Source organism: Excalfactoria chinensis, chromosome 5 (assembly GCF_039878825.1).
Source record: "Excalfactoria chinensis isolate bCotChi1 chromosome 5, bCotChi1.hap2, whole genome shotgun sequence".
NCBI lineage: Eukaryota > Metazoa > Chordata > Aves > Galliformes > Phasianidae > Excalfactoria > Excalfactoria chinensis.
This window is the reverse complement of record NC_092829.1, coordinates 49,072,553-49,099,366: the sequence shown is the minus strand read 5'-3', so window position 1 is coordinate 49,099,366 and position 26,814 is coordinate 49,072,553. Positions and strand designations below refer to the sequence as shown.

General features: G+C 38.8%; 1 protein-coding gene across 3 annotated transcripts in view; it reads right to left on the bottom strand.

Moving 5' to 3' along the window:
- Positions 1 to 26,814, bottom strand: part of SYT9 (synaptotagmin 9) — a 63,731-nt gene that overhangs the window by 22,390 nt on the left and 14,527 nt on the right. For all 3 annotated transcript variants that reach the window (XM_072337566.1, XM_072337567.1, XM_072337568.1), the window contains exons 2-3: positions 12,589 to 12,937; positions 9,318 to 9,864 (exon numbers count right to left, since the gene is read on the bottom strand). In XM_072337566.1, coding sequence (XP_072193667.1) covers positions 9,318 to 9,864; positions 12,589 to 12,937 — 896 coding nt within the window. The remainder of the gene's footprint in view (positions 1 to 9,317; positions 9,865 to 12,588; positions 12,938 to 26,814) is intronic.

The window sequence follows — 26,814 nt, the reverse complement described above, 5'->3', positions numbered from 1 at the left end:
TTATGTCAGTCCAGTTGTTAAATCTTTTATCTCTTTCGAACTGCTTGATCAGCTGCTGAAAGCCTCCTAGATTAGAAAAGCTATAGGTGGGTGGTACCTGACCAAAAGTCTTTAGCACATGGCTGGGAACATGCACGCTTAATCTGTAGCTTGTTCCTCTCCTGGTGCCAATCCACTTCTCTTACATTTGTTATTAATAACATTGCCTATTTAAGTAATAGTACAGGACTACATTTTTCTTATTTTTCAGGTTTCCTGACAAAGGCTTCATCTGAGTATTTCTGAATTCCTGATATAAACATGTATATAATATATATAAATATATTTGCACATAAACATTATATATATACATATAGGAATGGTATTTTTCTATAAAAACTGGAGAAAATGGACTCTACAGATGAAAAGTGTAAAACTGAAGCATGATACCTGGTGGAGAAAGATGCCTGATCGGGATAATATCTTGTGGAGTTTAAAGACTAAAAATGACTTGAGGCTTTCCACATAAGCACAGTACGTGCAGTTCATAAGGAAGAATGTTTTCAAGTTTGGCTCCAAATATTGAAACTAGATTTAGAATGGGATTTTTCAGAAATTCTGATGGATTCACAAGCTATTTAAATGCTATCCATAACCTCTGATAGAAAGAAAGAAAAAGTAAGCATTCCTCAAACCGATCAATAATTAAATGTGTGTTTGAAGGGATTTTTTCTCTGCCTGGCAAAATACTTATTTGAGTTGAAAGTTACATAATCTTGTATATCAAAAGGCTGTGGTTCAGTCTAATCTCAAATAATGTGCAGGATGGTTGCAGCATAGGTCACCTTAATACAGCTGGTTTATAGTCAGTGATGTGTGTGAGTGCTCTTTGCTCATCTCGAAGAAATGCTGCCTATGAATTGTAAAATACCAGAGCACTCTTTTTATTTGCTGATTCCACTAACGAAATTGCACGGTATAATTGAAGGACAGGCTTGGCTGATTGGGCTCACATTTTGCCTTTGCTTTATACACAAGACATACGCCAACATGAGCTGCTTCACTGAGGGCTATCTCGGAGTATTGTTCAGAGAGCCATGTCTGGATACACGAATTGGCAGAGGAGGCTGAGAAGAGAGATGTATACTATAGGGATGGTTATGCACTCTTGTTGTTATCTAGAGGAGCAGAAATTTGGAATCATGTCTAGCTTTTTTTAGTATGTGGCTAATCTATGGAGGAGAGTGTTCTTCACATTGCTGCTGTGCTCAGGACGTACAGCGTTGTGGGGTGGGAGAAAAATCAACATGGAAACCAGGATTTTCTTTCCTGAAGGCATTTTGATTTATTTCCATTTTGAAGCAGAATATCCGTAACTTGACTTGAAAAGTTTTGTTTAAAAAAAAAAAACAAAAACAAGCAACCACGATCCTTTTTTCCTACTGCACCTTTCAAAATATTTGACCATATTGCAGTAGGAGGCCATTCCTCATTCCAAATGAGGAATTAAAACACATTATTTTGAAATCCCAGTCTTCTCAGAGTACTGAGTTTAAAATTGTTTTTTCTCTAAAATCATTTCATTGAAAAGGACCTATTTCTACTTATTTACACATTTGTTAAATAAACCTTAATATCCACACATTTCTCTGAATTAATTTTGTCTTAAGCTAGTCTCAAAGCCCCAATAAATATTATCTGAGGTTTCAGTGATATTGAAAGAGTTGTCCTGTTTCTGATCACATCTGCGGAGCTCAGGCTCCACTTGCACCAAATTATTATCATTATTGACTATGGAGCCAAGCTTGCAGTGCTTGTACCACTGATATGAACCACACTCACAGTATCTCAGACCATTGCTTTTGGATGCATTTGACTTCTTTTAGACTTCAGACCATTCCTAAATTTTCTTGAGTGCAATTCTCACTTACCCAGTTATCCCAAGAAGGATTAGGCTTTCCTTTTTCCAAAAACAAGTCAATACTATAACCCAAACAGTTTCAAGTAAATGCACCTTTCCTCTCTTTTGCTACGCTCATTGTTTTCTCATCACTTACATTTGTCGTATCTGACAAATATCCTGCAAAATGATCAACACTAAATGAGGAAAGTAAAAAACCCATTTAAAAATAGTAACTATGAAATATAAAAATCAAAGGAAAAGCACTGGCTAAAGCTGTGTTCTGGTATACTATTGTAACTGCTGATGCTGAAAGCCTGCAGATCTCTTCTTTATCCTCACTGTGGTGATCTTTAGTAGGATTAAACTTCTGTGTGTTTTTTTTTAGCATCATTTCATTAAAAAACTATTCATTAAAAAGGTCACTTTATTTATTGTTTTTTAATGTAGATTTGATTCTGTGGAGAAATACTTAAAGTGAGAAAAAAATCATAAAGACTGACCTTTGTGCCTTATGAGAATATGAATATTCACTTATCTGCCTCTTCTGATTTTGATTTTTTTGGGATTTTGATTGTTTTAATACGTGTAAAATGTAAGTGTGGTGAGTCTTACTTCTCTTGTCTGCCGCCTTCATTTGCATAGCCAAGGAATAGCTGTTATTGCTCCTTAAGCTTTTGGCATGCTTTAGTGTAGGCAAGATATATGAGTTTGTGAATGTCTCTGCCAGCGAAGCTTTCATTTGTATACCATGTAAACAAGTGTACTATCACAACAGCAACTGATTATTTCCCTGTTCCCAAAGCCTACCTGACTTGAAGAAAATGGAATTAATGCCTGGATATGTCTTATTATGTGTTATTAAAAACAAAAGCAAAAAACAGTGCTTCTTGTTTACTGTTACGGTTCTAAAAGTAGTTATAGCACTTAGAATCACAGACTCATAGAACAAACCACGTCTCTAGAAGTTTCTTGAACACCTCCAGGATCAGTGACTCCACCACCTCCCTGGGCAGCCCATTCCAGTGCCTGACCAATCTTTCAGAGAAGAAGTATTTCCCAACATCCAGCCTGAATCTCCCCTGGTGCAACTTGGGGCCATTCCCTCCAGTTGCCAGTTACGCAGGAGATTAGCACTAATAGTTTGGATTTGAGTTCACAACTGGAGCCAGAGTTTTGGGTTGCTTTTCTTCCTTCTTCAACTGTTGACTCTAAAATTCCTTATCTGTTGTAAGCATATTAAATGCTTTCCTCAGATCCTGCTCAATGCCATCGCTTCTTAAAATCCAATAACTTGCCAGAACAGGAATTTCAGAAATACTGGCTAAAACATCTCAACAAGCTAAACACTCTTCAAAATCAGAGTAGGTGGACTTAGTTGACTCACTGCCAGCTGCAGTGACTGTTAACTGCTGAAGATTAGCAGTCCAGTAGGTGCCAGGAATCCATGGATTCTGAACGCAGTCTTATTTCAGCTATTAAGTAGTGCCATGTCTTCTGTGTCTATATGTGCACATTAGGGACAGTATTTACTTCTTTCAAAGATGGTCTATTTTTCTTGAATTCTGGGGTTGTAAACACGAAGGATGATGAGCTGCATCTATGCATGAGTACTTAGCACACATTAAATTGCTCACAGCCTCTAAGCAGGAGTTGTTCTGAGTGATGCAACCTTTGGGAAAGTATTTTTTGCTTTGTGAGCAGAGTGGAATTTTGAACCACCAAAAAATCCAGTAGGCTCGGTCAGGTTTCAAAATTTGACTTTTGTTATGCTTTTCATGAACAACTGACTGAAATAATTCAGTCTCTCCCTCTGCCTCTGTTCTGCATAGACTGTGGTTGGCATTGACATCTCTGAAACGAGGAACTTGAAACTTCCTTCTGGTGATGTTATGATTCCAATTACATCTCAGTTACACAACATAAATGTCTAAAAATACCAGTTCTCAAATCTTTTTTTCTTGGGTAAACTTGAGAACATCAGCATTGAATGAGTGCTTTTAGAATGCAAAGTTTAAATACTTATACCATCCTACTTTTTAATTATCTCCTTGTCAAAACATGAGTGCGTGTACCGAGATACCATCTGAATTCTTTTTTCTTAAACCCTATGGTTCTGTGTACTGCTTTTCTTTAAAAGGGATAGCATTATGTTGGTTTCTTGACCACTGTATTCAATAAAAAACTCCACAACTCTTAAAATGATACAGTTAACTTTCTTCCTTTGCATCTTTCAGCGTATGCTGGCTCTTTCTGGATGTTAGAGCAAACAATCTTATGCATGTTTTTATAGCTTTGAGCTCTGCATAACTCTTCTTCCAATTCTCATCTAGCCATCCGTATTCTCTATAGCCTGTGATGTTACTTCTCAGATTCCACAGGTATTGCCAAGCTTTTCGTTTTGTAATTTTTCTTTCTTTCTTGAATATTTATTTCTATATTTTTACCATCCTTTAGTACTTAGAAATGGTTTGCTTTCATTTAGTTTGTTTCTTTCTTTTTTTATATATATTTTTTTCTCCCGGCACTATTGTTCTTTGCAGAAAAAGAACAAACTGCTCATTGAATGTGACCAACTGCCTTCAGCTTTATCAGTTTCAATTCACTTTATACCTTCACAAGAGGTGGGTAGAGCTAAAATTCCCAATGGAACTGCGAGCTAAAGAAGAATACTACCAGTAAACTATGATTTACAAAACACTTGGTGCATAATCACTGTTAAGTCTTGCGGTAAGTAGCCTTTAAGAATAGAATGCTATAGAAAAACTCAGGAAGATGGGTTAGTCAGGATGTTCAACCAGCAGATGAGACGAGAGTACACTGCCAGTGGGGTGTTGGGAATAGAAGTTTTTGTGAAGGTGTTTGTTTTTATCACACTAGATATTTAGTAAAATAACATTTTCACTCTGCTGTTCCTGATATCAACTATAACTATCTTTGAAAGCAGAAAAGTCTGTCCTAGTGTCAAAACTCTATGGGCTGTAATATCAGTCAGAATTTGCCTCCTAAAATGAGTAATCATTTCAGAAAAATGTTGTCCCAGTTAAGAATGAAAGCTTTCATTATTCATTCTTTCTTTTGTTACTTCCTTGCTCCAAGTGGAGGCTAGTTTTAAATATTCCTCTTTTCTAAAAAGATCACCTGCTTAGAAAGTGATACAGGCCGGGCACTTTGAGAATCCAAGCAAGGCGGTGTGAATGAGAGAGAGATTTTTAATTCACAGAAATTCTTCTCTGTGCCCTACAGCTGCCTGCTGATGTTCAAAGAGCAATTATTTTTCCTTCTGCATGCTGTGGTAACTGAGCACCTTCTGAAAGAAAGGGTTCTCTTTTTTTCTTTTTATATGGACTATCTGACAGCTTCCTCTCCTTTGCAGAGGTTAATTTTATCTTGCAAAAAAGCCATGTATTCTTACCTGATCACATGTGAGCTTGAAGATGGCAATATTAAAGATTCATTTCTCTTCAAAATTTGTCATTAGTCTATGAACATTACAAAGCCAAATGAGAGGAGCCAAACCCCAAACTAGGAATACTGAAATTCCGCCTAAAAGAATCACTTCATCACAGAATATAATATATACACATTTGTAAATAAATCAGGAATAAAAAGAAGCAAGGCTACAATAGACTGAAGCAGTCGCAGAGCATGGATGAGATTAAAAAATTATCATTCTTCTGCAACAACTGTATTGCTTTCTACCTTCAGGAATGCATAGTAGAGATACAGGGTCAGATGCATTTGTGCTGTAACTGTTAGGTTCAGAAGCTTGAAACAGAAATGTATCTGGGCCTTTCTGTTTAGTAGCAAAATAGATAAAATAGATGAATAAAATGAATCCCATTAAAAAAAAAAAATCATTTACAGAGCTCTGCTCATTCACAAAGTATCTCAAAGTGACTTGCTAATAGTCACATAGATTTTGAATCAATAATTATTTTTCTGATTATTTCTGCTCAAATGTGTCTTCTTAATCACCAGAACTCCAGCCTACTCTGTGTTAACTGTGCCCTATTCCAATCCGCAGCCTTACAAATTATGAACTAGATTTGTTGCCTCTCCACTGTGCTGGCTGAATCCTACTCAAAAGAGTAATCCCCCTGAATTCACCGGAGCTACTCACGTAACTCTTCAGCAGCACATTAAAATATTGTGGAGCTTGCACCGATACATCTGAGACGATCCACGTGAGTTATTCTGCCTTTATGGCTTCTTCCTGTTAAATTTAGTAGACCATAATGCCATCCTACCAGAAGAATATGAACTCATTTTGCATCTGCAGAAGAATTAAACAACCCCTAAGAGGGATGCCTTCCTGAAAGGGGGAGGTCTGTCTCAGGAGCGTGTGTCAGTCCTCACGCTCTGTAAAGAGCACCTTGTTTTCTTTCTTTGATGAGCCAGAAACCAGCGTAATCTGCGTGGTAGCTATATGAAGAGCTTATCTAGTTCGTTTTGTATTCGTCTGAAGTTGATCCACTTAATTATTTCTTCCATTAAACAGCCCACTGCTGCATTTTCCTGCTGGAAAAAGCATCTGTGTTACAGGGGAGAGATTTTATGCTCAGAGGAGCTGGGATTAGACGAACAATCACTCTGCTATCAGAGATTTGTGTTTGGAGGCAGATTGCTTTTGAGCACATAGGAAAATTGTTACGCTGACGCGCATCTGTGTTATGACATCATTTCAAGCTCTGGGGTGGCAATAGATATTATAGTCCACCGAATGAGAACTGCTGGTTTGGGATAAAGAAGACGTCTAGTGTTATTAGAAATCACAAGGAGGCACACGGCAAAGTAGACCAGCATAACAGCTTACAGCTGACTTCTTGGGCTGTGGCGTACGGCGCACTCTTGAAATAGAGCTTTTTGTGGCAGAGGAGGGTTTGATGCATTCTTTTCTATTACCGCAGCAAATTCAATTAGACCACAGTAAAACAGAGAATAAGGGAAAGGAAAGGCTTTGGGATCTCTGGCTCTACAGTGTAACCAGATTCTATACTAAGTACTCTTCAGCGGTGCAACAAACTTGTCACGGGTGGTCGTGCAGAGCTTCCCTCTCTCCAGCATGTTCCCTTGGCTTCTCCCTCCTGTGCTCTACTCTCCACTGATCTGCACCTAGTAAGATTGCCTGGCCTTTGTCTGCTTTGTAGTTATCATCGTTTGAAAGAAGAAGACATTCACAGCTTAAGTGATGGGTGACTTAAGCTTGAGTTGGTGCAGTTTCTGTTTGCAACCATCAACTGCCCAGTGGCACTCAGAACTAACAGGCTAAATGTTATTTCAGGAATGCGCGAGTGCTGCCCAGTACTGCTTGGGAGCGCAGCCACATCTGTATTTATTTTAGCAGCTTCACTGAGGAGCCACTTGGATTCAGCTTCTGCTGTCAGTCTGGAGATATCTTAGCTGCACAGACAAGGAAACATGCAGAAAGTTGATTTCTTATGTGATGCTCGGAAGGTTTCTCATCATTTTTACTTGGTTATAATCTTTGACATTTGGGAAATATTAATTACTAAGCTGAGTTCTCCACACTTCCTTTTATCTGATACTGTTATCTCAAAGTTCAGATTAGCCAAAATTGGATCGTGTCTCCTTCTGTGGCTCCGTTGCTTCAGAAAGGTCTCTGTGAACTGAAAACCCAATGACAAGTTTACATTTCAGGTTATGTGTTTTGTTTGGACAAATATGCTTACGTTTCCCATGAGAATTCATATTTTTTGGAACTAATAAATGCCTCCTGGTTCAGGCTTGAAGCCTTTAATTTCATACATTACAGAAAACCCAAGCCCAAAGGATATGCTGTATCCATTCTGGGGGGGAAATGAGTAAAAACCCAAGGGACACAGCACTCATCTTTTGCACAGTTTCAGCACTGACATAGGAGCACTACATACCGATGCAACTCCACTGTGAAGGTGCAGTCAAGTCCAGGTGACTGTAACTTGGGAACGCTGAACTTGGTTGTGGCTCTTAATGCTGTTGAAAGCCAGGTTTCACTTGGGCTGTGGTTTGCTTTGTCAGATGCTTACTTTTCCCTTGTGACTGGAGAGCAGTAAGCTTTCCTAGCAAAGTCAGGCTCAGCCTTCTCTGCCACCAGTGTCCATGCCCCTGCCTGTTATCCTCAGGAGAGGGAGCTGCTAGCGCTGCTGCCGAAGATCCCTCCTAGCATTGTGTGGTGGGTGCACAGCACGCCCCATATAAAGATATGGGATGCTGAGTAAGAAAACTATAAATACACTTAAAACAAGGGCAATATCTGATTTCAAAAAGACACTGCAAACAATGACAACAAAATAATTTTATCCACTCAATCTGTCATATGGCGTGCCTGCAGGCCACAGAGGCACGTGGTGAGGGTATTGGTAAAAGAATGTGATTGTGTCAGGACATACTGAACTTTTAAACAGTTTCTTGCAGTCAGCTTTGCATAGGCTTAAATACTTTCCTGAGGTGAGGTCTAAGAAACATACATCTTGATCTCACGAGGAATAATGTTGGGTTTGTTTGGCTCTAAATCATACTCTCCATTTGAGTATGGTTTGATGTTTCAAATGAAATATTTACTGACCCTTGGCATCTTCAGCTTTACCTCTGTGGATTTCTGTAGTGCATCATTCTCATTGAATGTCTGTTCCCCATAGGGTGTGCATTATTAATTTCTATTTGCATTACTTAGAGGCTGGCTCATGCATAGAGATGTCTTTTTTCCAGAAGTAATTTTTGTGGTCTTGTACCTAATCCCAAGTGGGATTCCTGCACTGAAGCTCGAGACAGAATATAGATATATTTTACAAGTTCCCCATTTCCCTATATAACAAATCTATTCCAATCAAGGACTTAATTACATTTTTTCTTCTGTGGAATGTGTACTGAGGTAGTGGTTATAATTCATATTTTTTCTATCTCTCAGGTTTTATATGTCACTTCTGTTTTGGATAGTATTGTCTGAACCCAGCTTGCCTGGATTATAGATGAGCTGCTATCTCACTTTATGTGAAGGCACCCTTTTAAAGTACTAAAGAATGCTACTGGAGAAATCCTAAATCTGTAGTTCTGTTATGTATACTGGAATTCATGGCAATTAATGGAATACAAAGAAAGATAAGCAAAGTAAGAAAAGTGGTGTTTCCACAGTAAATTTTACATTAAGTGAGACTTAGAGGAAGGCATCCTATTACTCTATGGCTTTTCTACTCTATTAGAAGAAAAATATAAGACATTCTTTAATATAACCAAAGAATGAGAAATGAAGACTGAAATTGTACTCTCAGCTTCTGAGGATTAAGGTCAAATCTCAAGAAAAATAGAGAATATTTTCATTCATAAATTTGTAAGTGAATTGTAGTTATAATCAAGTTAAGGAAATGAAATTGGAAACTAAGAATTAAAAAAAAAAAAAAAAGAAAAAGAAAAAGAAAAAAAAAAAGATTGTACTTACATTGGTGACGTATTCAATATCCTTCCAAATATTACATTCCCTGGGAAAATCTGCCAAATCTAAAAAATTATCCACTACCACTTGGCCAATCAAGTCATGCCTGGAGAATCTGTCAAAGTCATAGACAGAGAAATGGAGCTTCCGTGCATTCAGATCATTGTATGGAACAGTAAATAAAAAAACTTCATCAAATACTGGATTTAGGGTCTTTCTGTGCACTTTAGTCTGGTGTTTTGTTTTCCTGTCAGGAAGTAGGTATATCTTCACATACGGATCTGAAGTTCCAGAGAAGTCCTTTGCTGGCAGGTTGATGGCCTTATGTATCTTCACTATCAGCTGCTCCAAATCACAGTCGTATTTCAGAATAAAGTTCAGTCTTCCACATGCCTTGCTATTACTCCTCCGGCCATCATCAGTGTCCACAGATCTCTGTTTATAAAGCTCGGGTTTAATGCGGCCAATTCCGGTCAGTTGCTCCTGTTTCTGAACCTGCTGGATGTTGAAGTCAGGATTGGAGAGGTTGAGCTGTCTTCGGATTGAATTATGCCTTAAGTGAAAACAAAAGAATTGAAATAGGTTGGGTTGACAATCACATGAATATGAGCACGCCAGCAAAGATCCTCTTCATTTGACATGTTTTTTTAATGTACAACAGTGTCAGATTTTTACTTGCATAATGTTATAAAACATGATAATTAATTTTCTCAACCTAATGGCATGAACTCTCCAAATTTGGCTGAAGATTGTAACAAACTCGAATTCACTGCCATTGCAAATCCACTGTACTACAGTCTATTGCCGGTAACTGTTATCAGTTACCATTTTTTAGCAGAATCCTTTGGATTAATGCTTATGAAAATAGTTCGTTACAGGCCAGATCCTATTACAACTTATGCTATACCCACCGAGCTTGGTAATTTCTAGTGTTAAGTTAAAGATGAACAAAGAGGATACTTCTTGACAGCTCTTCACTTCAATGACTTGTTGATTTCCACTACTACCTCACTGTTAAGTGAATTGTTCTGGCCTGAAATTATTTGTTGATCCCCCCCCATCAATTGTTTTGTTTTGATTTTCACTTGTGACTGATGTAATGAGCTCTGAAGTACTTAGGCTGCAAAGCTCCTTTAGTTTCATTATTCCAAGGAGAGAAAGTTGTTTTAGCTTCGGTCCAGTGAGATTTATTACCTGGATTCACTCATTTATTGTGATTGAAATTTCCACTTCATGAGATAACAGAAATCAAATCTGCAGTCACTGCAGGGGTGAATCACTTTCAGGGATGTGAAAGCTGGATTAGGTACAATCCTAATCTTATGAGTGTGTATTGGAGTACCATGAATTGTGGTTGCATATAAAAGCATAATGTGGAAAATGCTGGCATAGAGTTAAATCAAAACTATTTATATTGAATATAATCAACACTAGTTACTTTGCTACTGCTGTTCATTTATTCCTTTTAAATGTGTGTTTATGGGTGTGCAAATCACCTTATAAACTACCCTCATATTTTTTCTGTTGTTGTATAATAAATACATAACTTTATAGGTACACATATGTCATTGCCAGGAAAAAATATTGTCAAGTCACAGAAGAAGATATATACTGTTCAACTGTAAGTTCCTCAGAGCAGTGGGAGGTGCAAAATATCCTTGGAGGAGTAAAAAGGAGGTAATGCTCCCTTACTGGATTCTTAACAAGGGTTGTAGCAGAGGCAGGTGCCTGGTCTCTGTGGCTACAAAGGAGAGTTATGCAATAAAGGAGCAGAGACAAAGATGAACACAGCAAGGGTATGGTGCAATGAGGATAGGCCCCTCTTGTTTTGTGGAAGAGTCTTCTGGAGAAGACCTAGGCAAACATAGGAGGTACAGAATGAAGGGGTAATGAGCAATGACTACTATCAGCAAACAGAATAGAGTAGTGTGGAGACCTGGGCAAGTAATTTCCTTGTGGGCATACAGACAGACCAGGAACAGCTGGCAGATCAAACTGCAGAAATTCACTGAAGTGAAGACATGGTTCATGCACTGAAGATGCTGAGGAGTGTTCTGTTACAGATCAGGATTGCTGTTTTTTCTTGTGAGATGACTAAACTGTGGTGATATTGTGCACTTGTTATTTGACAACATGTCAGAATTACTATCCTGTTGTCGAAGAGCGCCTATATTTGATTCAATCTCACAATAGACACATATAAGAGTTCCTGGTGGTAGATGCTGAATATGAATCTCCTGTTGTTAATGAATCTCATGTCATGCTTATTTCCCAGCACTCTGAAAACAGAGCAGCACCAGCCCTGTAGTTCTGGGGTATTAGTTTTGAGCCAGAATTCAGCCTTGCATGTGGTAGGGTGCAAGCTTGAGCATTTGTAACTATGGCTTTGACCACCTCAGAGATTCCTACATCAAAATGAGCCCATTCTTACACTAATCTGAAGAGAAAAGGCACTTGGAGATTTTGATGCACAGCATTAAAGCTGTTTTGGGATCTTCTCAAATTCTGCAACATGATTTGCACTACTGGCAATTCCTGAACTAGCTGAGAGCTGCTGTCCTTTTACCCAAGCGACCTGAAAAGAGGCTATCAGGAAACTCTTGGACGAGTGCTGTACCCTCCTCCAGCTAAAGTATATCTGCTTTGACTCAGAAATTTACTGACTGGCTCTCTGCACACTGATCCCTTCTTTTACTGTGTGAAACATAATCCTTTTATCATCTGTCCCTAACAGTCACACCCTGCTTGTTTCCTGTTCCCTCCTGGGTTAGTTCTACTGTTCCCCTGGAGTCTTCCCTGACTCTTGTTCAGTCACTTTCTCCCCCACAGTTATGACTGTGGCTAAAATCTGTGACTTTAAATCCTATTTCTAACTCTTGCAAGTGTTTCATTAGCTCGCCCTACTTTTCTTCTTTAGCTTTTTAAAAAATGTTTGAGGAGACATTACTGAGTGCTCAGCACCACTGCTAAGTGCAAATGGATATGCTTTACAAGCTAAATGTAGGCTGTCCTGGTGCTTTAAGGCACACGCTTCTCTGGCTGCTGACAGAGAGGCACAAATGAGGCAGTAGTTGACACAATGGTGGAATTTCATTGTGATCATGCACTTTTAATCTAAGAGAATTGTGCACCTTGATAATTTTTACATATATATTTTTTAAAAGAACACGATGAGTAATTATGAATTCACAGTAGACCAGTTTACTAGATAGTCAAGCTGTAATTCTTTGGCTATATCCATACTAATTAACACTGGAGATAAATTGGAGTTACTAACCGAGCAGAAGAGGTTGGTTCAGTGATCTGACGATGCATTCGTGCATTGTGTACACAGTTCTCCTTTGTTCCTGCCTGAGCATCTACTGGAATATCAGGAGAGGTGTGGCTGATCTTCATGGAGGACTCTGGGTAGGTTGTTGGCTGACCAAGATAATCCTCACTGTAGTCATGGTCATTTGTCTCTGTATCTGTGTAGTTCAGGGACTCTTGTTTGTCTTTGTTCCCAAATGGCAGGCCACGCTCTCGCCAAGGAATCCAGCAAAGCTTCCAGGACACGAACAGGGACACACCAAACAGAGCGAGACCACACGCTGTGACAACTAAGGAAAGCAAACTTATTGAGATATCTGCAAAAAAGAACACATATACGTCACATGTTTAGTGCTTTTCATTTGGAACTCTGCATCTCTAACACATAGAATATGGGAAGTAAGTGTTTCTATACTGAAGGTCTGCAAGAATTAAATTCTGATTGGTGCAGCAGTCACATAATAGGAACATAGTACATTTTCTATTCTTTTTTAAATTATTTTTCCTCCAAGAAGAAAAGAACAAACTTGTTTTGAACTTGAGTGTAAGACTCATTTTGATAGAACTGAATTTATATTTTCCTTTCAAAAGCTAAGTGTAATAAAGGGCCTTTCTAAATACAAAAAAAGCTGTCCATCACTCAGCTGCCTATTGGTGAAAAAGGAATACCTGCAGTACAGTTTTTCTCCTTTATTTTCCTTTTGAGTAGCGCACTTTCCTTCATACTGTTTATCAGTTCTTACTACCTGCTCTTCTAGAGACTGTTTGATACTTTCACAGTCAAGAATATGTCCACATGCATAAATGGATTTTTTAGGTATTCAACTGAAGCATCTTGTCTTATTATGAGCTATTTTCCTCCTAATCTTAGACTCATTCTTTATTTGCAAATGATTATTGACTATGAATACATGTCCTGCTGTTCATCATTTAGTTTAGATACTAATATCTCTTCAAAACTGAGATTTTTAACTTTAAAGGCTCTTTACTCTGTTTCCAATCTTCTGGTATAAAAGTAGAGCACAGATGACTCTCGTGTTGTTTTTCTCCGCATTCCTAGCATTATCCTACTCCATAATCACATGAACAGACTTAATTTACAATGAGGAAAGACTTTTCTGTTTTGCTTTGTTTTTAGTTGCATGTTAGGAAAATGACTCAGTGGAGCAGCTGCTTTTATGGTTACAGTGTTTTTGAAATCAGTTTCTCTGTGGATTACAGAATAGATCACACCTTAAACACAATTAGTAAGAATTCTATTTTACAGCCTCAAATTATAAACAACCTTATCAAAACCATTTTTCATACTGCTTTATGTATTTGGAATATCAGCCTGCATCTTCATAGCTAAGAGCTAGCCTAGATTTTAAGAGGGCAGCATGAGGTTGAAAGGTTACTCTTAGCAGGACAGTTATTTAAGGATGGCAATTCAGATGAAACAGTCTCAGTTAATTTGGACAAAGAATACTTTTTTAAGTGGAAAAGGCAATGGACTCAGCCCCTGATGTGAGTCATTCTCACTAGCCAGACAGATTAAATTTCTGCAGAGTGGGGAGTGACGCTCCAGTCAGCTTCATGCAGGAGCCGTCCAGTTTATTTTGCGTGCTGAATACCAATTTAAACATTTTTAGCCAGCATGGTCCTTTCTGTCCTTCTCCCAGTTGCATGAAGACAAAGCTCATTAGCAGTGGGGACAGCATAGCATCTGCCTGCCGTTACAGTAAAGAGTTTCAGAGCTAAAATTAATTAAAGAAATTCCTCCCATGCATAAAAGGCAATGTGGGAGAAAGTAGAACAGTGATTCTTGATATTTTTGGAATATTTACTGGTAAACAAGCCTAGCAGTAAAGGCAGAGACAACTTCTCCATATGATTAAAAGGCAGAGGAACTGAGATGCAGTAGTGAAGGAGGACCTTCAGAATAAAGCAATTTGTCTTAGATTCCCTGGAGGAAATACACTAGAGGTCTGCAAAAAGGTTGCTTTTTCAAAGAACCAATTGCTGTAAATGATCCAGCATTGAAGGAAATGAAAAATTACGAGTTGTCAGAACGAAGCAAAAGATTACAAGGTGAGAAGTGAACAAGAGATTGCTGAATGCTAAGGATGTGTGAAGGTGAGGAACAATCTGAAAGGTAGACCAACAGTTCCCTACCTTGGGAATGATGTTAGCAGCAAACACGACCATCTACAGAATTCCCATAATGAGTAAATAGAAATAAAAAATGATAGCAATATAAACTACATTTCATTCAGAGAGTTTGAAAAGCTTTAATAACATGATTCCTCATTTAACACAGTAACACTGGAAACCCTCACCTTATGACTTTCAGAGAAGATGGTTAATAGTTTAGGTGACTTGCCAAGCTACAGAATAAGAAGTGATCATCTTGGTCATACTTCTGACTCTTAAGGTAGCAACCAAGTTTTTTTGTATGTGAATGTTTTAATTCTGTGGGTGGAAAAGGGATGATCAGATACCCATCTTATTGCTATGAAAGAAAGTGGGACTGAAGGGCTCTGAACTGTTACCTTTCACTGGCCAGTAATTTTCAGTTATTACCCTCCTGGCTATCAATTTGCAGTAGAAGGCCAAGCCCGGTGCAGATAACTGAGGTCAGTGCAGTGCCAAGCAAAGAGATTTTTTACTGTATTCTGGAGCTGCTTTTACGTGTAAATTATTCACAGACATGCATAAGGAAGGAAAAATGGATTCAAAACATTCAAAAATATATTTTCTTGTTTTGTAGCAACAGCAGCTGTGGGACAACTAGGGCATCAGGCTTAGCCAGCATGGATTCAAGAAAGGCAGGTCCTGTTTGACTAATCTGATCTCTTTCTGTGATCAAGTGACCCACCTGGCAGATGAGGGAAAGGCTGTCGATGTAGTCTACCTAGACTTCAGCAAAACCTTTGACATTGTCTCTCACAGTATTCTCCAGGAGAAGCTGGCAGCTCGTAGCTTGGACAGGCATGCTCTTTGCTGGGTAAAGAACTGGCTGAATGGCCAGGCCCACGGAGTGGTGGGGAACGGAGCTAAATCCAACTGGCAGCCAGTCACAAGTAGTGTTCCATGGGGGTCATTATTAGGGCATGTCCTATTCAGTATCTTTACTGATGACCTGGATGAGGGCATTGAGTGCACCCTCAGTAAGTTTGCAGATGACACCAGGTTGGCAGAAAGTATCAATCTGCCTGGGGGTAGGAAGGCTCTACAGAGGGATCTGGATAGGCTGCATAACTGGGCTGAGACCAATAGTTCAACAAGACCAAGTGCTGAGACCTGCATTTTGGCCACAATAACTCCAGGCAATGCTACAGGCTTGGGGCAGAGAGGCTGGAAGACTGTGTAGAGGAAATGGATCTGGGGGTATTGATTGATGCTCGGCTGAACATGAGCCAGCAGTGCGCCCAGGTGGCCAAGAAGGCCAATGGCATCCTGGCTTGTATCACAAATTGTGTTGCCAGCAGGAGGAGGGAAGTGATTATCCCTCTGTACTCAGCACTGGTGAAGCCAGACCTTCAGTGCTGTGTTCAGTTTTGGGCCCCTTGCTACGAGAAAGACATTAAGGCCCTGGAGAGCATTCACAGAAGGACATCTGAGGTGGTGAGAGGTCTGGAGCATAAATCTTATGAGGAGCAGTTGAGGGAACCGGGATTATTTATTCTGGAGCAGTGGAGGCTCTGGAGAGACCTTATAGCTCTCTGCCAGCTCCTGAAAGGAGGATGTGGTGAGGTGGGAGTCAGTAACTAGCAATAGGACTAGAGAGAATGGCCTCAAGTTGCACCAGGTGAGACTCAGGATGTTAGGAAATACTTCTTCACTGAACTAGTGGTCAGGCAGGGGAATGGGCTGCCCAGGGAGGTGGTGGAGTCACCATCCCTGGAGGTGTTCAGGCTCCAGCCCTCTGATCATCTTAGTGGCGTCCTCTGGACCTGCTAAGAGCTGCATGTCCTTCCTGTATTGGGGGCCCCAGGCCTGGACACAGCACTGCAGATGGGGCCACACAAGAGCTGAGTAGAGGGGGACAGTCACCTCCCTCTCCCTGCTGGCCACTCCTCTTTTAATGCAGTACAGGCCTTTTAATACAGTCTTCTGGGCTGCAAGCAAGCACTGCGGGCTCACGTCCAGCTTCTTGTTCACAAGGACCCCCAAGTCATTCTTCACAGCGTTGCTCTCAAGGGCTTCTTCTCCCAGTCTGTATAAACACCTGAAATTGCTCTGGCCCAAGTGGAATGCCTTGCACTTGGCCTTGTTGAACCTCATTAGGTTTTCATGGGTCCACTTCTCCAGCCTGTCCAGGTCCCTCTGGACGGCTTCCCTTCCTTCCAGTGAATCGACTGCTTGGTGTCATCTGCAAAAATGTCTTTATTGATCTAATAGCTGGCCAAATGAGCTGCAAGTTAGCATTCCAGAGATTCTTAGATAGAGCTGAGAGGAGTCATATCTTCAAGGACATGCATTTTTCTTTCTGACATCTTATGGCTGTTATCTATTGAGAAGGGATTATATACATTATGTTCTTCTTGTGAAAATGAACACTGCTGTTTTTTAAGAAATAAGAATACAAATAAAACGTAATAAAATAATAAAAGCTGTCATGACTGCATATACACAACTGTAGTTGCACACATAAAGGAGTGTACCCAAACTACACACTGGGTTATAGAAATGAGTGCATTGGAGTCCCGATGTCAGTACATACTGAAGTTTTTATATTGGTTGTACCAAAGTTGACCACAGAGATAAATTCAAAGCTTTACAACTGCTGATCTAAACACTTCTTCAATGTTACAATAGCTAAAAAACAAAACTAAAAAATCAGGAAAATCAGAACTGCATTTCAACATTCATTTACTACCCGATCACTGGAGTAAACACAGGCATGCTGCTCTTTGAATTTGAGGCTTCAGTCCGAGTTCACAAAGGTGATGTAAATTGCTGCTAGTGACTGCTGAAAATGAACCTATTAAATGCCCTTAAATTTCTGGAGTAAAACTGTGCAGTTATACCTGGAGAAATGTGGCCACATCACAGGGCCAAAGGGGGACACTGAATAAATCAGTGAGTGTAAAAGGTGACATGTTACTGAGAACTTGTTAGATTCGGAGAGGAAACAGATCTTTAGAGGAAGATGCATGGAGGACAGAGGGCAAAGATAACAGCTAGATATCATCCTATGTATTGTTATCTTCCAGCTTTGCAAATCCCTTGAGCCTTTCTGTCTGCAATACCTATGGCTGTTTATTCTGGGGGAAAATAAATAAATAAATAAATAAATAAATAAATAAATAAATAAAATGAACAGATTATATATATGATGTATATATGACAAAGAGCCATATCAATACCCAGCTCACTAAGGCTAGAAGTTCTGGTTAAGATGTTTCAGCTTTTATGAAAAGAAAGAAAAAAAAAAAAAAAAAAAAGCTTCTTTTTGTCCTCACACCTGTACGTAATAGGTACGTAATAGGACAGGCATTTCTTAAGTAACACAATTCTTCAGAAAGGACTGTTCAGTCAGGATTTAATTTGTTTTTCATTCATTTTGACATACGGTTAGAGATATGAGCATTGCAGCATTTCAGGGTTTTAATGCTGGTAGTAACTTAACTGATTACTTCAGCTCTGCACGTGTCTAGAGGTTTTAAAAGCTGCAAGGGACCTCACAGTGCATTTAACACCTAAGAAAAACAGGAAGTGATTTCATTTCAGATGTTTAAGAAATGTTTGCAAGACCTTTTGCAGAAGAAAGGAAACTTCCACTGTTGAGCTCCAGAGAATCTGTTAGCAGAAGTATCAGAAACTCTTATATATCATACAAAAAATCATTTGTTGCAATGACTGCATGTTCCAATCTATTTACCGCTATCAACCACTGTAAAAAAAATAAATAAAAGTGTTATTTCAATGTATCTAAAAAAAAAAAAAAATGTTCAGCAGTTACAAAACTAGCACTTAATATTTCAAAAGGGAATTAATCACAGTGACCTCAGGCATATAGGAAGAAATCCTCTGTGCACCTCAGATAGCCTAAGTTTGACTAGCAGCTAAATGCAAGCTTAGTGTACTCCCCAGATTGGGATTATTCAGGAATAAATGATTAAGATAAGGTATCTTCTAACACCTTTTCAGTCAAAAACTTCAGAGTGCTTCTTTGATGCAGAATACATTCATCATTACTGTTCATCAGCTGGCAGCATCAACTGATTTCAAACGTCATACAAGTATGAAAAGGAATGCAACTCTAGATACTTAAGAGAAAAATGTAATTTAAGAGAATCTTGAGAGAAATCTGTAAGCTACTGTTTCTCAGATTTTCTGTCTTAACAGCTTACTGACTTTATATCTGAAACAGTCATTCATTCTGTGCTGCTGTGTGGGCACTCTGAAAGCTACATTTACATAGAGTTTTTGGCCCACCATATGCAACAGTGCAGATGTTTTTATTGATGATAATGTTTTAGCATGCTTTTTTCTTTTTTCCCCCGATGAGACATTTTGAAAGCCAACACTTGGATAACACCAAGACCCTTTTGTTTTAGTAAAGGAAAAGTAATTTTTTTGTATGTTTACAGACATCTTCCTGGTAGTTTCTCGTACACAACCAGAATAAACTCTAACAGACAGCTGCAAAATAAAATGGAAACAGGTTAAATTCCATTCTGGGTAGCAGCCGAAGCTGTATTCTTCCTTCTTTCCACACCTGAATGGGAAAAATACCTCTCTCTGAAACTAGTTCAGCTCATCCAACTTCTTCAAGAAGAACCTGTTGCTTCAACTGACTGTTTTATGATTCCTTAAACAGTATAAATCTTGTAGGGATTTCATTGACAATGACCACTTCAGACATTTTACTGATAATATAAAAAATAAAGTGCAGACTGTGATTATACTTGCATTCTGTATTTGCTCCAGGTCTCAGTTTAAGGAACCTCCTGACTCACCACTATTGTGCATGGATTAGTCTGTTAGTCTGCGTGGGACATGCCTCAGCTATGAGATGTGGACCAGCTGCTGAGATACAGTAAGAACTGCTTTTTAGGTGCTTACCAGTTGGGTTGTTACTGTCTGACTCATATTAAAGTTTAATTGTATGGAAGATGGGGAGACCAGTAACATTTAGTGCAGAATACTGCTTTAAGGTGACTTATTAACAGATCAGATGAAAAGAAGAATACCACTTCAGGGTAGTGGTTACTTCCCAGATGCAACCTGTGTTTCATTCCTACTGCTCCTTCTCATTTCCATATGTAATTGAATCAAAACTGCATAAATGTTAGCCACCAATCTGACTCCTTAATGATCAGGAACAAGAGCTCTAATGCCGTCAGTCCCAGATGAGATGCATTTTAAGATCTTTATTTTTTTTTACTGTCCCTAGTTCTTAACTGTTATCCTTTAGCTTCCTGTTACAGTGTCCCATTGTGGGGGCACACTGCCTGTGAGAAAGAGCTCAGATGTGTCTAAGCTGGTTGCTGTTCCCTCCTGAACTCAGCATCCTCTCCGCCTGAAAAAGCTGTTTGTAGTTACTATGATTACTAGTTACTCTGCACTAAGCATGAATGGAAAAAGAGACGATGTTTTGCTTTTTGCTTAGTTAGTTTGATCCTTCTGAAGGCACCACTGGCCCCACAGTTTTGATTACTTTGGTTCTTGTAGATTCCAGAAGCTTGATGAAACTCTTTAAGAACAGAACACGCTGCTCTTTGAAAGCAATGTGTGCAGAGAGCGAGAAAAATCTCACTGAAATGCCCCTGCTCCAGATCTTTGTCCTGGATTCCCAGACACTTCAGAGCTTTGCCATAGTAAGCTTTCTGGAGGACAATTATAACTACCTTTATTTTTGGCACTCAGCACCAAATATACTGGATATAAACTTTAGTAACCAGCCTGCCAGGAAAAGAGCTCTTGATTTTTATTTTTTTTAGGCTAATTCTTGTTTTTGACAACGGATTCTTAGCCTAAAAAAGAAAACAATTCACTCATTAAACATTGAGGTTATCTTCTCATACACCTGTTTTATCAAATAATATCAAGACGTTATTTAGGCATTCTTCTTGTAAGAAGAATCTACAACTATGCAATAGTCTTAAGTTTATTAGGTAATAGTAGGAGCTCAAAAAATGCAAATGCCAGGAAAAGCTAAAGTGCATTTGATAGTCATCCCAGTCAAAGAGAAACTATACCCTAAAAATCAGATTCCCGCCCCAAAAAGAAACCTTTAATCCTCCTAGGAACAAAATTAGAAAAGAAAAAAAGAGATTTTGATATTAAGTAGAGAAAGGGGAATTATGTATGTCATTGACTCAAGAATTAAGTTCTATATTCTAGTTTTCTAATAAAATAAAATAAAAACAGTGGGAAATAATATAAATGAGGCTAAAAACTGGATTAAGTTTGTAGTTTATTAACTTACTGGCTGTCCTCTGAATGTACTCGGAATGCTCCCCTGAAGTCATATGTGTACATTTTATGAAACGTCCCTTATTAGAAAAGACAGAATAAATTGAAATAAGTAATTGGATTTCTTTCTGCTTGTGGAATACACGCTGTTGTATTAAATGTCCTTGTGAATTAAAAATATTAAGTTGGCAGTTTTTATGGAACATTTCTTCAGACCTTAGATTACCTTAGTTGAACAAGAAAATGTCAGCTTTCTGCCTTCAAATAGTGTTGCCGCTGTTTGCTTAAGAAAATCAAAGAATGCTCTTGAAATTCGCTAGAAAACATTCAATTTTTGCACGTGATTTCTACATACATCCAAACATACACAGTTGAAGCCATTGGGAGTAGATCTGGATCTGGCAAATGTTAATGGAATGTAAACAGACCAAAAAATGTGTTTGAAAACCCTAATGGTTCTTTGAAGAATTGCTTGTAATGTTTTTCTATCCACATTACCAAGTAGCTGGTAGCACCAAGCTGTTAAATTATCATGGTGGTTTAACTGTTTATCACTAAGCAGCTTTTTGCATCCTTCCATAAATATCAGAGTTATTGAAATGTCTTTTTACAACTGGACAACAGAAACCAATATGCAGCACAGTCGTTCAAGGCAAAGTTGGGTGAATCAGTTCAAAAGTTAAAGACGGAATTGGGATCCTCCTTTTTAGTCTATTGACTTTACAGCTGCTTCTAGTAAAACAGCCTGCAGCTGGGTGCAAAGAGGTGCACAGTTTAGTGAACGCTGCGTAGTGCAAAAGAGGGATCATGACCAGCAGGCAGGTGATACAGCTTCTCCAAATGATCTAGTTATAAGTTAGTTAAATAACTGAGCTCCGAGGAAGCTGTTATCTCTGCAAATGCACCTGCCTTCTGTGAGACAGTGGGCGTATTGCCACCGCATGGAGAGCGCGACTGACAAAATGAGCAGGTTCTGAAGAACAGAAGTGGTACCAACAGCTGAGAAGCTGTGCCATGATACTCTGGAACTCTGCAGACTGGAGGACTGCTCAGTGTAAATTCTTAAGCTGAAAACCAAAAGATACCTGGTAGATCCCAGGAAGCCTGAAATACAGCACAAAGCAATTAGTATCAACCTCTATAATGATGTTAAAACAGACAAAACAATAACAAAACAAACAAAAAATATCAGAGGTTTTGATAAATGTAGCAATGTTAGAAGATCCAAGCAGAAAACCTAAACACTATTCATCTTCATGCTTATATTATTCTGGTAGTAAAGATTTACAGTGGATCCATACTGTGTAATAATCCCCACCTTCCCAGGGCATATATATGTAGGTGGAACTGCTGTTGAACTTAATTGTCTCTTTTAACTTAGAATTTTGTGGATTTCAATGTTGCTATGCTTTCTTCTAAAGGAAAATACGACATAATTATTTCTTATCAAAAGTCCATTTCACGTAAGAACTTTAATCTGATAATTGAACTGAAAATATCAAAATAATTAACTGAAATAAATGCAAGCTCCAAGATAAGCCAGAAATCCACACGTGGTTAGTTAGGCTTGTCTTTTCACTTACAGCAAGTGAAAGTCATACAAATACATTAGTTTCTGCACTATGATAGATGATATGTCTATTACTCTATGTACTTCTACTGGCAATTTTTACATGCTCCTGCCTACTTTTGTCTATAAGAAGGGCTTCCCTTTGCTGTCCTCGTTTGCTTCCTGGCAAAAGTCTTCCTTTCATTGAGGTTTCTGACAGAGCGTGTTAATTCTGGAGCTTTGGCTATTGAAATAGAAAATATTGCCAGGCTGAGCTGGTAGATGAATTCATGTGTGCACTACGGAATTCCGTCTTTTGACCTTGAATGCACGGAGGTAATACATTCCTTTCAAGGACTGCTATGCAGTTCCATATGCAGAAAACAATCGCCCCTTCATACAGATAGAATGAATAACTTGTTTCTGCATCCTTAGCCCTAGTCTTCCTAAATAATATAAGATCGCCCACATAAGCAATTTAGAATTCAAGTGAAGAGGGAAAAGGATTCTTTTTGGTGCAAATCTGCCTTGTGTCTATACCTGGAGTCTGGGAGCACTCACTTGAATGAGACACAGTGCTGAGGGGCTTCTTTGAAGTAGCTGGACCTCCTGGTGGGGCCAAGGCTGCAGCCAGGCTCCTGCTACAGCCCTGGGGGTGCAGGTTCCTCCTGAAGCCCACACTGATGCTTGCCATGGTCTGGCAGCCAGCCCAAACTTTACAGCTAGTAATGGCACTGTGGGGACGCTCAGTCCTATAACCAAAGTGGCACACAGCATGTCAAACTCCTCACCTGGCGCTATGCAAGCTGGTAATGTAGATTTATCTGTAGTATCTTTTAAGTTACTCACCCTGAAGTCAGTGATGTTTTCCATGCAGGAGGACTATAAGTTTGAACGTGAGTTATGTTAAAATCCTCCTATGTTTTCGCTCTGAAAAGAACCAAAACACCTCACCAAAAGATTGCCTTATTTTGAATTGTATTTTCCTAAGCAATTAACTCCCCACTTTTGAGATCCAAATAACAAAATAATAATGTATTGTACAATTTAGAATAAATACTCTACAGCAATTACAGTTAATTGCATGAGTTTCTCAGTGAGGCCTAGGATAAAACAGAGGTGACAAGCAATTTAGCAGACTGTACTTTCAGTGCCAAAATCAATTAAGACATTCCAAATCCTGTAAACATTAATAGTAATTAGTAAGCTGCTTGCTATTGTATGTGTTTGACTGATGTCCAGCATGTACTGCCTTGTGTTTAGCTACAGTGAATACTTACTAGCAAGTATTTTACAAAGGCTGTATAGCATGTGTTTGAAGAGAGGTAACAAACTATCTGTATGTATACATGCTGCTGCTGCTGCCAAGGGCTCAAGACTATTTAGGCCAGCCTCTGCGTGTCATCGACAGCATAAATACTTAATAATAATTAATTACCAGACAATGCAAACCAAAACCAAATGAGGCTGAATGTGAAGCAGTGTTCATAGCACTGAGACTATTATTCATTTTGGCTCACTATTACATGATGTTAGTGGCAGGGGATTACAAATCCCTTCAGGGGTTATTCTGCAGTGGAACACCACCAGTTGCATAGCATCTTTCTTCCGAAACCTAATTTCCAATGTACTAGGTTCATTCGAGCAATAAATAAGAAAAAGCATATAAATAACCTAACCACAGAGAGCAATAATAATCATGGTATACAGAATAGCTTTCTCGAAGACCAGTTCAATTACAGTCTATCTCCAGTATATAATATACCCTCTATGTTATCTGACAGTATCTCTAGGTGGGCGTACAGAAAGAAATGGGGTGTAGAGAAGGAACCATCAGTTTTGCAACACTGTCCTCTCAAAACCAGGGCCAAGGGGAATCTGTACATGTGGCAGAATGACTTCTCTCTGCACTCTCAGAATTACACACTGTGAAGAAGATGCTGTTAGCAGCCCAACGTCCCCCAAAATCATAATCCATAGCAGTGGAATACTTAGGAAAACAGTGTGGAAACAGTAAGCTGCTGTTTCCATGTCTTCTTTCTTCCCTCAAGCACTGATCTGCTGGATTGCTCTTAGATTTTGGGATTTCCTTGGTTTTTGAAGAACTCCAAGAATTCTGTTTCTTCTAAAAAGGAAAATGGATATAACAGAGGAAACGATAAATTTCTAGGCACTGTTTTTTTCTGTCTTCCTGTCTCTACATTTTTTATCCTTGCCCCCCCAAAAAAACCAACCAACAACACAACTAGCAAATAGCAATAGGAGTTTTCTTCCCAGCTCCCCAGAGACAGTTACAGCCCACTTTCCTTGCTATCTGCAATGCTAATGATAGGATTTGCTAATTTTTCATTACTTCAGCTGAATAGGATAAGTTTCATGAACACTTGGTCCGTATTTATCATTCAACATTCCTAAATAGATCAGGTATTCACTGATTTCAAATACTTATTCTGGTCCCTTACAGCCAGAAAAAAAAATAACAAAACCAAAATGGAAGGAATATCACACTTCCTGTGCCTTAATTATACTGTGCTATATTGACATTAAGTTTATTTAGAATCAGGTTTTTGTATGTATCCTTCTCTCTGGAAGTATCTGTGATCCTATTTCCTTTAAATTAACAGTATTCTCACCCTCGGGTAGACATTTAGCAACCCATTTTTGCCTCACTATATTCACAATGATTACTCTTCACACTGTAGCTTTCTAATTTCTGCTAACAGTGCATTGCATTGAAGAGAAAGGTTTATCACATTCTTGTATTTTATAGGAAGAATCTGTGAATTCCTTGTTGTAGCATACTTCTTTGATCCGAGTAAAATGAAAGGGAATAAACAAATTAAAGAAGATCAGATGATTCAGAATAGATCATTATAACACCAAGAGTCACAGAAGGATTTGGGTTGGGAGCACCTTCAAGATCATCCAGTTCCAACCCCAGCAAAGCAATTTGGATAGAAGCAGTCATTTCTTCTTTTATGGAAACATAAACCATAAGGCTTAGATTTTCAAAAACGTGTGAGGACGCACTAATTCTCACTATGTATCCATTCACATGCACTTATTTGAAAACATTGCTCTCAAAGATTATTTTGAGTTAAAGCAGTACGAAATTCATGAGGTCAGATTCAGTGCCTCTGTCTTGAGAGCTTCTGAAATCTCATTTAAGTGGAATTGAGTCGTGCCCTAAAATGCATAAATTCAGATGAATGTAGGGAAAGGGAATCATTTTTTGAATGACCAAAATATGAAATTAAAAATAATAATAAAAAATCACTTGTAAGAGTGAGATTATTTTCACTTAAATAAAAACTCGACAGAAAAGAAGGGAAAAGAAAAAGGCAGCAGAAAAGAACCATACACTTCAAAGAGCTGTCTGTTCCAGATTTCCAGACTGGCGGAGATCTGGCTGTCAGCAGGTTGCTCAACAGAGTTACAGAACTGTTAAGACAGTTTCTTTAGAGAACTTTCACATATGGGAATGGATGCTTCATTTTATGAAATACTTAAACGGCAGGTACACTGCAGACATTGATAAACAAATGTATATCTTTGATAACAAGCAACCGGAGACGGTGAAAAATGCACTGCTTAATACCCAGAATGTGCATGGTGGGTGGTGAACTGGAGAATGGGAACGAGTAAAAGATGCCCCTCCCTCCAGGAAACATGCTTTGTATCGTGTATTTCTGCTATCAAAATGTGAAAAGGATTACTATTATACTAATCCTTTCAGTTTTCCTTTCAAATGGTATCATGCCGAGATGTGCATTTGCAAACCTAACCAGGCCAGGAAAGTACATGTTTGAAAATGTACTGCTGAGAGGCAGAAAACTAGAAAATGCTGGGATATGCAAAAGATAACTACAAGTTCCCCTGTCAGTTGCACAATGAGATACAGGCTAGAGTCTGGGGTGGGATTTAGATCTGAAAACAGAAAATCAAGCTCGCAAACAGTTATCGTGAATAAATTCCATATCTAAACATTCAGATTAATCCCAGCACAGAAGCAGAGGTTTTGAAATCCTTTTTATGCTTTTATTTATTCCCATCTGAATGTCTATTCCATCAAATCTCCATATCTCAATTACTGCTTCCTTGCTGATAAGAGAGGCACATTTCTATTTGCTAACCTACACAGGAGGAAAATATATTCTGTTTATTATTTATAAGAGTAAAGTGCTGAGAGGCCTCATCAAAGCACAGGCTCTTCTCTGTTCACTGAAAATACACAGAGAC